Genomic DNA, 14,235 nt, shown 5'->3' with positions numbered 1-14,235 from the left:
GCAAGAAAAATTTCTGCTTCTGGTAATAACTGATAGCAGTCCATCTGAGGTTACAAGGAATACCTGAGCTAAAGCTAGAGACTGAACTGGAATGAATTGCAGGGCTGAAATAGAACACTGCCTCCTAAAAGAAACAAGGTGTTAGGAAACCTGCTATATGCTGGTGTCAATATTCGGATTTGTTTCCGATTTTTTTTTTTTTTTTTAATTGTTACTTTCTCTTACAATAATTAGCACTATAAGAATAACCATCTTTATTTAGAGCCACATGTCAAGAATGCTTCCCCCATCTAACTTTACAGGCTTGGCTGTTTATAAAAAGGAACATAAATAATCTTCTGGAAGCTGCAATGCTTTCAGAAACATTTATAAGAAATATTTATTATATCTGAATTTTTTTAAAAATATGTATTTACAAAATATTTATTTTTTTTATATTCCACAAGAAGGTTAACATGGACATTTCTCCCATCTTACATATGAAAGAATTTTAAAAGAATTTCAAACATGGGCACTCCTTTTCATCTTGGAAACGCTTTTCTTTCTTAAATGCAATACAGTTCTTCTCAAGACTCAGATATTTTCAAATACTAGAATAAAACTGTGTCATAAACAACTAAGTTCATGGTGCTTCACATACAGTATTTTGATTATAATTTCATTTGGCCTGGAAGAGGTCCAAGTGAACACTGTATGCTAACAAAAATATTCAGTGAGTTCAGAACTACTGTCAATGCTGTGAAGCAGTTAAGTGCATCAATCTGCAGAGATGGAACCTAAGTGTGGCTTTTCAGCTTTTGTGGTTAATTATGCCATTAATTAATTATCAGATAAGCAATAACAATAGCAAAAATCTGCTATCTGCTATTGATTACTTTTTGGGGTACAAACGATCTGCTTTTTTGTTATATTAACATATAGTTCAAACTATTTCTTCAGTGTAGTTTACTCTCAGTGCATCTTCTGGAAAATACACATTAGTGATGCTGAAGGTAAGTCCCAAGTAAGGATTGTGCAATAAATGGAAAGAGTAGGTTGTTAGATAGGTGTAGCTATGAAAAACAATTCCTTCTGACTGAACTCTGCAAACATCCTCAAGTTGGTGACTGAACATTCAATTTTCTATTTTGCATATTTGACAGTTAGTTGACATATCTGCCATATCTTTCATCATTCTACAGCTCTGTTTTAATTATTTTAATATGAATGAGGCCACAGTGAGGGACCGTTGTAGAGACCTATTTCTTTCAACCTTTCTATCTGAGCTCTTTCTAGTAACTTCTGGGCTATGTATATCACCAAATGCTCAAGCAGGCTACATTCTTTGTACAATACCTTTTGATCTTGCAAATCTCATAATCACTGATTGATCCTGAAGTCATAAAGAATACTGTTAGGAGAAAGTAGCTTTGAAATACAGCATTCCTTTTAAGTCTGGCTTACGTGCAAAAAGAGCGTTCCTCAAAAATGTTCAAGGTAGCTAAGAAAGTGGATAGTAATATACTATGAAACATGGGTGAAAAGATTTATTTACAAAATGAGCACATGAATATTTCTCTACACAAGCTAGGATTTTTAAAGGGATGCTCAATGAATGTGAAGACAAATGTGCAGCGATGCTTTTATGAAAATCTCAGTAAAATTCTTCTATTTTTTTCCGGCAACTGAGAAATCACCAGCCAGACTCACAATTCATGCAAATAGACAAAATCTCCAGACATCTGTTTCTACCAAATGGAGATCCATCCCAACTATTGTGGATGAGTAATGTGGTGGTAGTAAACACTAAAAGGTAAGCATGAACAGTGATAAAACAATCCTTTCCATTACAAAATAAGACTTTGGAAATCTTTGGAAAGTCGGGCCACTAACCAGAGCCAGCTCAGCATGGAAGAGGGCTACATCAGCTGGCCCCTCCTCCTCAAGTGACTGGGCAGTGTAGAAAAAGCAATCTTCCTTAGCAGAGACACAGCCTTCTTCTGGTGAAAGCTGCAGAAAGAATGAAGCTCTGAGTTGGATGAGTGGCCAGGAAACAAAGTGTGCAGAGTGGATTACAAAAGGGAGTTTAGAGATGCAAATGAATACCAAGTGCATCAAAGAGATAATTTCAATCACAGTTATAGAGTTGGGTAGGTAGAGGCTTTTTTTTCCCCTTTTTTATTCCAAATATATCTGAATTGTTTCAACTTCATATGTCATTTTACATGACCTAGAAATAAAAAAAGCTTATCCAGCTACATCACAGGATCCACATTAGTCTAAATTCAGTTTCAATTTCTTTTACTTTTTACCTTTTACTAATTGCCATTACAGCAGCCACAAGGGACAGTGGAGGTCATTACAGCCTGCCTAGCTGCAGAGTATTCCTGTGCATAGGAAGACTAACTCCACTATCCATGTTTTAAGTTTGTATTTGCCAAATATAACAGCCTCCAAAGGAAAAAACATAATCCTCATTATAAATAAGCATGTTTTTTTCTAGTACAATTTGATACTTGGTATATTCATCCAATATAACAAAGGAGGCAGTGATTAATCAAAGTATTTACTAATCGGTAATGTAAAACAGCAGGAATGACATATTACAGCAGGAATCATGGGAACTGAGATAGAACAACAAAACAGGTTCTCTTTCAGAATAATACATTTCTAAGTAAAAAAAAAAAAAAAACAACGTTATTTTGCTAGATAAACTGCCTTAGTAAACCTAGGTGTCCTAGATATAATCCTTTTTACCACTGAAAAAGCCATAGAGTCTTCCCTAAAAAAAGGTAAAATTCTCAAAGTAATTTTAAAAGTATCCTTCTACTACAAAAAGGAAGCTTCCTATTATCTTAACCATTCACCATTTCCTCTCAACCCCTTAAAAGAGATGTATTAAGAATTAAAATTTGGCATCTGAAGCCACAAAGATTAAAAGATTATTATTATATAAAAAGTGAAAAAGAACGACACAGACTGCACTTACACTTACAAATACAGTGGCATAAAATCAATGCCATTCTACTGGTTTGAATTAAATACAGCAGAGACACTACTCGACATTAGCTGAGTTTACTATAGATAATTCTAAGGAAGATACAATGGTAGCACAGTAGTTTTTTAATTTAATGACCCAAGATTTCACTGTTACAGAGTTTAGGAAGTACCAGGTTCTCATTACCCCTATATAATCTAGAACTAGATGTTTACTGTCCCAAGCAATCCTCTGCATTCTCCTTCATTTGTAAAATGTGACACCTCCAGATCTGAAAGGATATGAAGACTTATGTACGGAGGAAAAAATGAGGTCTCTAGGCTGGACAGAAAGTAAAATCTGAATTATTAAAATGCATGGATGTATAATTGTACAGATATTCTTACTGACATGCTGCCTTGGTAAGCCTAGATCTCCTAGATATAAACCTTTTTACCACTGAAAAAACAACACATAATCCAAATCTTAAGGTTAATCATCTCCTCTTAAAACTCATTAGGTATTTCTGCCTCAGAATGGCTAAAGGAAGGCAGTTATTCAAGCTCACTCTTCAAATTGATAGAGACTACTTTTCAAAACCAGTTCCAGTGTTATTTATACCTGTACCAAACTATCCAGTTGGCTCTGAAACATCTGAAAAGTATTCATCTTTCTTTGTATACAAAGTTTACAGCCTGTATACAAAGAGTATACCTGTAGCAGACCAAAACTTGTGAAAGTACAGAAACCAAATTCCAGAAAACAACAGAAAGTGACTTTATATCATCACACATTTTAAAAACCCAGTAGCGAACACAAAATTATGTCTAGCAAATAGCAGCCCTAAAAGATTGTGCTGGTCATAAGATGCTTCACTGTTTTATCACCTAGAAGATCCACATACTAGGTCCTGCTTCACCATATCAGCCATAAACTACACCTAGTCCTAAATGTGGGAAAAAAAGAAGAATCTGCATTTTTCTGCTCACCCAGCTGTATCCCAAAGCACACAAAGCGTATACAGAAAACAGGATCATTATATACCAGCTTCAATGTACCCATATACCAGGTAAAGTACCCATAAAATTCCCAAATTCTTACAGGCAGAGGTTTGGCAACTCCTATTTTAACTGTTCCTTCTGGAGCTCCTTTCAGTGCTTGTACTGCTTCTTCTAGGCTGCCATTTTCCAAGCTGATATCATTGACAAACATAAGCCGATCTCCAGGAGAAAGTCTGCCATCTTGCTCAGCCACACCACCAGGAACTAATGAGCGAATTAGAATTATAGTCTTTGAAGGGTCAACAGGATCCTAATAAAGTAAAAAGGAAGAAAGACATTTCATTTTATTTAATCTTTTTTGTCTTGGTAAGACAATTCTTATGCATGTATTCTTAATGACCCCCAATACAACTCTGCTCCAGATGAACCCTCTGCACAAGCACAGACCTCTGTCCATGCTCCCTATAAATCTATGCCTCCTCCTACTTTCCATTCTTAATTATGAAAACTATTACTTTTTTCTAAGTGCTGTTTCATCATAAATCTCCATCACAGAGTGCAGCCTGCACTGCAACAAGTCATCAGGCCTAAAAATGCAAATAATTCCTACTGCAATGACACTATGCAGATTTCATCCTCTCTTAAAATCAGCTGTTTGTGAATACAGCCGTACAGTGAAGACTGGGGAAAAGTTCACATATGCTCTTTAGTAGAATCAAGGGCTCATTTCAAGAACTACTCTGTATTTCATTGCACCAGATCTCACTCAGTTGACAAAGCACTTCTTGTGCACACCTAAAACAAAGTGAAGTTCTCTTTCAAAAAAAACAAAAACAAAGCAAAAACAAAACAAAAAACAAAACCAAACACCCACAAACTTCATTAAAATTCCCATCCTCCAATGCACTGATGTTTTACAAATAAACTAACATTGAGCTCTAAGAATGGGAAAGTATGATTCTATTATAACAATTAAAACAGGAGCAGAAATGTGTGTAATTCTTATAGAACTACAATGACAAGGAACACCAGTAGCTGTTAAATTTCACAGAATCACAGAATTGTTGGGGTTGGAAGGGACCTCTAGAGATTATAGAATCCAGTTCTCAGTCCACCTCACCACCCACTCATCTATCCCACACTTTCTCAGCTTTGACACCAGAATGTTGTGGAACAGAATCAAAAGCCTCACTGAAGTCAAAGCAGGCGATATCCACTGCTATGTAGACAACATCCGCTGCTTCTAAAACAAAAATACTTGCAGGCAGAGAAAAATATGAGAAATGTGACATTGTACAAGCTTTACTGATAGCAAGGGAAAGAGAAAAGCAAACACCCAGAAGGTGGCAAGCACCTGCAGTAGTTTTCCATGCCAAAATGCCAATGCCAAAAAGGATGCACACCATAAAAACAGCATCCCTGAAGGATTTAGAAAATGCTGGGGGGGAAAAAAAAAAACCAAAAAAAAACTTGCAGAATTTAGAAAATGATAAAAGCAAAAGGGAAAGAGAAGAATGAAGGATGGAGGTAGGGGTGGTCTGGAGGAAAGGAAGCTAAGACCACCCCTGGCAATTTGGGGCAATTAATGCCGTAAGGAAAATATCATGGGTAATGAAATACTTTATAAGTTGATATACAGGTAGATATTATGTTTGGACTTGAACACTGACAGATTTGTCTACACTTTAAAGACTATCATAATGCGATTTGAGATGACACTGCACATCATATGTTTTGAAAAAACAAACAAGAAAAAAAAATTTCCATTGTATGTGATTCTTACATCCCTCAAGTTCTTCCTGGGGTAAAGAATGTTGTAAACTTTCCCAACGGCCTGCTATTGTATAAAACGTGTTAAATATATGAGTATAAATATAGCCCTGATTAAAGTCAATGTTCATTGAAAGTTTATTAAAAATATATGATGGATAAAGTAAAAAATAAACAGAAAAGTTACTGCAAATTTAGTTTATTGTTCACACTATTAGACAGAAACAGAACCTTCACTGACAAACTGAAATGATGAAACCTCATCTCACAGATGAGAACACAGAATAAATCACAGCTATTATAAAATAGACAAAAACTAAGGTAAGTTTCAGAAAGCCATGAAGTCCTGTAAGATATAACAGAACTCACACATGCAAAATATGTACAACTTAAGGTATATCCAACAACCTTTAAAAAACACAGTGCTTTAAGTAACCACACAGACAATGACAGTTTGCGTCTATACTTCAGAAGAGGCTGAAGCAAAAGAATGTTTTGCTTTGTGCTGATATAGATTCCAAATACTCAAGCTCAACTATGGAGTCTCACTGCAGAGCATTAAGAATAACACCTAAACCATAACCTCCATATGTGTAGATACTTGACAATTCCTACATATTTCAAATTAATAAAACTCCTGTTCTTCACATTCACCTGCATGCAAATGCAAAATATTTATGAGGCATAGTTTAAACTACAGTTTTCTAAGGAGTGCACTGTAGGAATAACTTCTACCTACAAGTGATCTCACACTGTGCTCTTCATCAAGGACAAGATCCAGCAGAGACCTGTTAGATCATAAAACACCCTGGCAAAATCCTACATGGGCCAGAAGAAAAGTTACTTAACTCTACTGAGAAATTTAAAAATATTCACTGTGACAACTGGAAACAGAGGCGAGATATTTGTTGGAACCTGACCAGATGCAAACAGGAGACAGACACGCAGCTGTTCTGATACAGGGACACAAGAATCACAGCTTGAGATGACTGGCAATTTTGAAGTCAAAATTAATGAGGACATCTAGGCACACTGTAGATAGACAGCAGCTAAGCATGGGATTTCAGAATTACAGTCCTATATTTTAGTAAATCCTGCTTTAAGCATTTAAGTCCTTTATTGGATCTTACTCTAAGTAAGGGCATCCTCACTGCAGATGCAAAATTCATGGCAAGATGCCTGAATATTCTAAGACACATACATCATTACAACTGAGGTACATCAGAGGTCAATTTTCTCAAGATACTAGTATTTTACTTATTTTTTAGGATAAATCATTACCATTTGAACCTGTAAAATCATAAAATCATACACTGGTTTGGGTTGGAAGGGACTCTTTAAGACCACCTAGTTCTATTCCCCAGCAGGGACTTTTTCCATTGGAACAAGCTGCCCAAAGACCCATTAAATCTGACTTTTTACACTTGCAATGATGAGGTATCCACAACTTCTTCAGGCAACCTGTTCCAGACTCTTAGCACTCTCATGAAAAATTTATTCCCTTACAGTCAATTTAGTTCCACCTTCTTTCACAGTGAAACAGTAGCTCCATTCAGTATATGTCCTGCTAAAAAGTCTCTACATTTTTCTTACAAATCCCTTTTATACTGAGAAGAGCCACAATAAAGCTTCACCAGAGACTGTGAAGAAGCCAGGAAGACTCACCTATGTTGGACTTCTGTGCGTTTCCTACACATGGGGATTAAGACCTGTTTTTCTCAGGGAGCTGCCTGTCCTTTTCTCCTTTAGACCTGACGACAGTTCATTTCCCAGGGAGTCTATATACTGATTTTTTAGATAGATGGAAATTCACTCCTAAAATTCAAGGTCTTCATTTTACTCTTCACCTGACCCATGTCCCTTAGGATCATGAATTCCACAAGGGCACGATCGCTGCAGCCCAAGCAGCCCCCTACCTTGACCTCTCTATTCCATCTGCCTTAGTAAGCATCAGGTCTAGTAGTGCTGCTCCTCTGATTGGGTCATGTATCACTTGGCTTAAGAAGCTATCCAAGAATCTCCTGGACTGCTCAACAGCTGGCCGTGCTGCTTTTCCAGCAGATATCAGAGTGACCAAGGTACCACAGCAGGATCAGAGCCTGCAAGCACAATGACTCCTGCAGCTGATTAAGTACGCTTCATCAGCAGACTCCACTTGATCAGGCAGCTTGTAGCAAACTCCAACTATGAGGTCTCCCTGTTTGGATTTGCCCCTAATATTTATTCATAGCTTCTCAACATGCTCATATCTGCTTTTCAAAGTCAGCTCTGTGCAGTCAATCCATTTTTAATGCAGAGGGCAAAAACTCCACCTCTCCTTCTTTCACAGAATCACAGAATCACAGAATCGTAGGGGTTGGAAGGGACCTCCAGAGATCATCGAGTCCAACCCCCCTGCCAAAGCAGGATCCCTACACCAGGTCGCACAGGTAGGCGTCCAGGCGGGTCTTGAATATCTCCAGAGAAGGAGACTCCACAACCTCCCTGGGCAGCCTGTTCCAGTGCTCCGTCACCCTCACCGTAAAGAAGTTCTTGCGCACATTGGTGCGGAACTTCCTATGCTCCAGCTTCTGGCCATTTCCCCTTGTCCTGTCTCTGCACACTGCTGAAAAGAGTCTGGCCTCGCCACTTTGCCCCCCACACCTTAGATATTTATAGACCTGGATCAGGTCCCCTCTCAGTCTTCTCTTCTCAAGGCTAAACAGACCCAGCTCACTTAGCCTTTCCTCATAGGGGAGATGCTCCAGGCCCTTCACCATCTTTGTGGCTCTCCGCTGGACTCTTTCCAAGAGATCCCTGTCTTTTTTGTACTGGGGAGCCCAGAACTGGACACAGTACTCCAGATGAGGCCTTACCAGGGCAGAGTAGAGGGGGAGGATAACCTCCCTCGACCTGCTGGCCACGCTCCTTTTAATGCACCCCAGAATACCATTGGCCTTTTTGGCCACAAGGGCACACTGCTGGCTCATGGCCAACCTGTCGTCCACCAGGACACCCAGGTCCCTCTCCACAGAGCTCCTCTCCAGCAGGTCATCCCCCAACCTGTACCGGTGCATGGAATTATTCCTCCCTAGGTGCAAGACTCTACACTTGCTTTTGTTAAACTTCATCTGGTTCCTTACTGCCCAGCTCTCCAGCCTGTCCAGGTCTCGCTGAAAGGCAGCACAGCCTTTGGGCGTGTCAGCCAATCCTCCCAACTTCGTATCATCAGCAAACTTGCTGAGGGTGGCCACTACCCCCTCATCAAGGTCATTGATGAAGATGTTGAACAGGACCGGTCCCAGCACCGACCCCTGGGGAACACCGCTGGTTACAGGTCTCCAACCAGACTCTGCACCGCCAATGACAACCCTCTGTGCTCTGCCAGTCAGCCAGTTCTCAACCCACCTCACTGTCCACTCATCTATCCCGCACTTCCTCAGCTTTGTTATAAGGATGTCGTGGGAGACAGTGTCAAATGCCTTGCTGAAATCAAGGTAGACTACATCCACTGCTCTCCCCCCATCCACCCAGCCAGTGACAACATCATAGAAGGCTACCAGGTTGGTCAAGCACGACCTCCCCCTGGTGAACCCGTGCTGACTACTCCTGATAACCTCCTTTTCTTCCAGTTGTCTGGAGATGGCATCCAGCACAATCTGTTCCATCACCTTTCCAGGGACAGAGGTGAGGCTGACTGGCCTGTAATTACCTGGATCTTCCTTCTTGCCCTTTTTGAAGACTGGAGTGACATTGGCTATCCTCCAGTCTTCAGGCACCTCCCCCATTCTCCAAGACCTCTCAAAGATGATAGAGAGCGGTTCAGCAATCACCTCTGCCAGCTCCCTCAGCACCCGTGGATGCACCCCATCGGGTCCCATGGATTTATGAACATTGGTGTTGCCTAGGCGCTCTCGGACCGCCTCTTCCCTGACTAAAGGGAAGTCTTCCATTCCCCAGACCTTCTCACTAACCACCAGGGCCTGGGATTCCCGAGGGGGAGCTTTTTCACTGAAGACAGAAGCAAAGAAGGCGTTCAGTATCTCCGCCTTCTCAGCATCCCCCGTTACCAGAACACCCCCCTCACTTAGTAGGGGACCTACATTCTCCCTAGTCTTCCTTTTACTGTTAACATACTTAAAAAAACCTTTTTTATTATCCTTTACCACCTTTGCTAGATTCAATTCCAGGTGGGCTTTAGCCTTCCTCGTCGCATCCCTGCAGGCCCTGACAACATTTCTATATTCTTCCCGAGTGGTCAGACCCTTTTTCCACATTTCATGGACCTTCTTTTTCCCTTTGAGTTTGTGCATGAGCTCCTTGCTCATCCACACAGGTCTCCTGCCACCCTTTCCTGATTTCTTGCTCACAGGGACGCACCGATCCTGGGCTTGGAAGAAGAGCTGTTTAAATGCCAACCAGCTCTCACAGGCCCCCTTACCTTCTAACACCCTAGCCCACGGGATAGCTCCAAGTAGGTCCCGGAAGAGATCAAAGTTGGCTCTCCTAAAGTCCAGGGTAGCAATCCTACTTTTTGCTTTGCACCTTCCACTCAAGATCTTGAACTCCACCATCTCGTGGTCACTACAACCCAAGCTACCCCCAACTTTTACTTCCTTAACAAACCCGTCCTTATTTGTGAGAATAAGGTCCAGTAACACCCCTCCCCTCGTTGGTTCCTCCACCATCTGCATCAGAAAGTTGTCTTCGACACATTGCAGGAACCGTCTGGACCGCGCGTGCCTGGCCACGTTGCTTTTCCAGCAAATATCTGGATAATTGAAGTCCCCCATAAGCACTAGTGCCTGGGATTGTGACGCTACTTTCAGTTGCTTGTGGAAGGCCTCGTCAACCTCCTCTTCCTGATCAGGGGGCCTGTAGTACACACCCACAACGGTGTCACCCATACCAGCCTGCCCCTTGATTCTCACCCACAAGCTCTCCACTGCTACATCACCCTCCCCCAGGTGGAGTTCAATACATTCTAGCTGCTCTCTCACATAAAGAGCAACTCCACCACCCCGCCTCACCAGCCGATCTTTCCTAAAAAGCACATAGCCCTCCATGACAACATTCCAGTCATGCGAGCTGTCCCACCACGTCTCCGTGATCGCAATGAGATCATGGCCTTGCGACCACACACAGATCTCCAACTCTTCCTGTTTATTTCCCATGCTGCGCGCATTAGTGTATAGACACTTTAGGGAAGCAGCACCCCCCTGCCTCTCTCCATCACTTTGAACTCCACCCTTTTCACCCATTGAACTCCATTTTGAGCCACGAACTACCCGCTCAATCCCAGTGGCCCTCATTCTGTCCCCTTCCCCCTTCATACCTAGTTTAAACACCTTTCAATGAGCCCTGCCAGTTCCTGGGCTAGGATCCTCTTACCCCTTGGAGACAGGCTACTTCCATCTGCAGCCATCATGCCAGGCGCAGAGTAAATTGCCCCGTGGTCAAAAAAACCGAAGTTCCTGTGCTTGCACCAACTTCTTAGCCATTTATTTATGAGGCGGGTTTTTTGGATGCTCTCTGTATCCTTCCCTGCCACTGAAGGTAGGGAAGAAAAAACCACCTGCACACCCGTTCCTTCAACTACCCGCCCCAGTCCTCTGAAGTCTTCCTTGATAGACCTCAGGCTTCTCTCAGCGACTTCATCGCTGCCAGCCTGAACTATCAATAATGGGTAATAATCAGAAGGGCCAATCAGACCAGGAAGTTTCCTAGCAATGTCCCTGACCCTTGCCCCAGGGAGGCAGCACACCTCCCTACGGGTAGGGTCAGGCCGACATATAGGGCCTTCCGTTCCTCTCAGCAGGGAGTCACCTATGACAACCACCCTTCTGTCCTTCCGGGCGGAGGCAGTCTTGAGGCGTGGGGTCGACCGCTTCGCCCGAGGCAACCTTACAGGTGGACCTCCCTCCACCCCCTCACTCACCTCTCCCTCGAGATTCAGGGCCTCAAACCTATTTTGCAGAGGCACCTGGGGAGCCGAGGATGGTCGGGATGGAGGACGCCCACTTCGCCGAGCTGGTATCCTTTTCCACTCCTCCTCCTCCCTTAGATTGCCTTGCTCTGCTCTCAAATTGCCTTGCACTGCAGCAGGAACACAGTCTACCTGCCGGTTCCCCTCTACTACCTGTTTGCAAGGCGGCAGGGAGTGACACGCTTTCCTTGCCTATCCCCAACAGTTTATAGCCATTGAAAACAATGCTCCTATTCATTTGACCCACTCCACCAACTTCCAGTGATCACGATTAGATCATAGCCTTCTAACTGCACAGCAGCTTCAAATTCCTCCCATTCTTCACCTATGCTACATGCATTGGTACGGAGCAGCTGCACTACTGACTGTTTCCTTTTTTTTCCTAACTCGTTTGAGGCACTTTACACATTACACTGCTGATTCCTAATTCCTCAGCAGACCCTGACAACTCCCTGTTACTCAAAACTCTCATCATTTTTCAAATTCAAAGCTCTCCTTATAAGTTTGGCCAGCTTGTTGGAAAAGTTTTTCCAGGCTTAGTCAGATGAATTCCATCATTAGTTGTAATACAATAAAAGGAATGAGCAATGTAGCTAGTAAGATGCTTGCCAGTAGTAACAGCAATTTAGCTTTACTGTATTGCTTTCCATTAACATTTACCATTAAAACACTTGTTTACATCATACTGTGAGACCCAAATAATATAAAGTATTTTGTTTCCTACTCAAAGAAAAAGGTATAAAAATTACCTGGTAGTCCAGTATACTAAATCCAAGTCCCATACTTCCTTTCTCCAGCTCAGCATGCTGTACTTCTGCTTCCCACATCGTGAAAGAAGCGTTCTGTATTTCTTCTATACTCTGAGCTGTAGACATTTCCAAAGCTGTTTCCTCTGTGTTCGAAGAGCCAATGAATTCAAGATTTATATAAGCCTGTTAAAACACAAAGAATGTTAAACAACTCTGTATTTGCTGAAAATATGCCCAGAGAAAGAACAAGATAACGTTTCTCAGAACAATGTTTGCACTTTCTCAGAGTAAAAAACAAGCCTGATTTAGTCTAGTACAGAATTAATACTTTTGAAACAAATTCTTAATGCTGCAGGACTCCCTGATAAAATTATTTACAAAATGGAATTTCTGTCAAAAAAAAAAAGAAAAAAAAATCAGAAAATCTTGTTAGTATATATGTGCTCAAAGACAAAGAAAATATATGTTATTAAATGGTATGCCTGTAAATAGGCTTCGACCAAAACACAGTAGCGCTGAGTGAGAACATTTGGAAAAAAAAACAACATACACACACATGTACATATATACACACACGTATATACATCTTCCTTTGATTTCATAACAAAGCTCTGCAAAAACCAGCTGAATGTTTTGACTTGTCCAGAATTCAGAATTGTGACTTTCTTTCATATCAGTGCTGGTTTTTTGTTATATTGAAAGCTGTTTCTACATGTTTACCACATCAGATTGTCTGGAGCTTTTAACTTATGAGGGACAGAAGCTTGCCATGAAGTGCACATTCATTTCTACTCAACACAACCCAGAAGTTGTGTTAAGTTCAAAACCAGCTGAAATATAATCAGACTCTAAAAAAGCCCACCTGTAGAAAGAAATCCAAGTAACCTAGGTAGATAGCTCTGTGTCTCTAATGATTTCTGCATATGGCCTACCAGTAGGTATAACTACTGGTTGGCCAAACATGCAGCTAATGAATACAATTTGATTTTTTCTATTTACTTGGTTCCAAGTCCTAAAATATTAAAGAGGTGTTTCTAATTTTATAAAAGACTTCCTCATGCTTTTCTTCAAGGAAACAGTCTTTTTCTTAGGATTTTTTTAATTTTTTCTTTTCTTAAATACCTTTTCTGCAAGCTGAACCTCAGATAGACTTAGACTCTCCAGTACTTCTGTGTGACTGACAGACGGAGCCACTGGACGGCAGCACACCATTGTCACCTTAATTGGCAGTTCTTTCAAGATATTGACCACATCTTTGTGGTTTTCTCCAAGCAAAGAGATCTCATTCACCTCAAGAAATGAAGAATGCACAGTGTTTAGTAGAAGTACAATGAACAAACATGAAAAAACAAACAAACAAACAGAAAAACATAAACAAATTTTAAAATTATATATATATTTTTTACAAAAAGCTCAAATGGAGATTTTAAACCCTCAGCATCTACTCAATTTGGAGTTCAGAACAAGCCAACAAAACATGCTTTGAGCTGGAGAGGCTCATAAATTGTGGGATGCCATCTTACAAACACCACATACTCTGTCACTTCATAGAACCCAAGTAAAGCATGTAATATACAAACATGAAAACAAACAATACTAGCTGACTTGCAAGGAAACAGGTATATCAACTATGATAACATAAAGATTATGTAGATTTCTCCCAGTCATGCAAAGCAAACTCACGTCTTCATTCTAAGAAAATAATTTAGAAAAGGAAACAAACCACTGTTTTACTCTCTTCACTGTAAGAGATATTTCTAGTAAATCTAAATACTTTAGCTAAATATTCTTCCT

The 14,235-nt window shown here is 40.9% G+C and overlaps 1 protein-coding gene across 5 annotated transcripts in view; it reads right to left on the bottom strand.

Moving 5' to 3' along the window:
• MPDZ (multiple PDZ domain crumbs cell polarity complex component) overlaps positions 1–14,235 on the bottom strand; it is a 113,752-nt gene that overhangs the window by 56,881 nt on the left and 42,636 nt on the right. For 4 of the 5 annotated variants that reach the window (XM_031593195.2, XM_031593193.2, XM_031593191.2 and 1 more), the window contains exons 15-18: positions 13,564–13,731; positions 12,442–12,624; positions 4,058–4,267; positions 1,873–1,989 (exon numbers count right to left, since the gene is read on the bottom strand). In XM_031593195.2, the coding sequence (XP_031449055.2) occupies positions 1,873–1,989; positions 4,058–4,267; positions 12,442–12,624; positions 13,564–13,731 (678 nt within the window). The remainder of the gene's footprint in view (positions 1–1,872; positions 1,990–4,057; positions 4,268–12,441; positions 12,625–13,563; positions 13,732–14,235) is intronic. The other variant, XM_031593194.2, reaches the window with a different exon arrangement.

This window comes from Phasianus colchicus, chromosome Z (genome assembly GCF_987193195.1).
Source record: "Phasianus colchicus chromosome Z, bPhaCol1.hap1.1, whole genome shotgun sequence".
Lineage (NCBI taxonomy): Eukaryota > Metazoa > Chordata > Aves > Galliformes > Phasianidae > Phasianus > Phasianus colchicus.
This window is presented reverse-complemented; position numbering and strand designations above follow the sequence as displayed.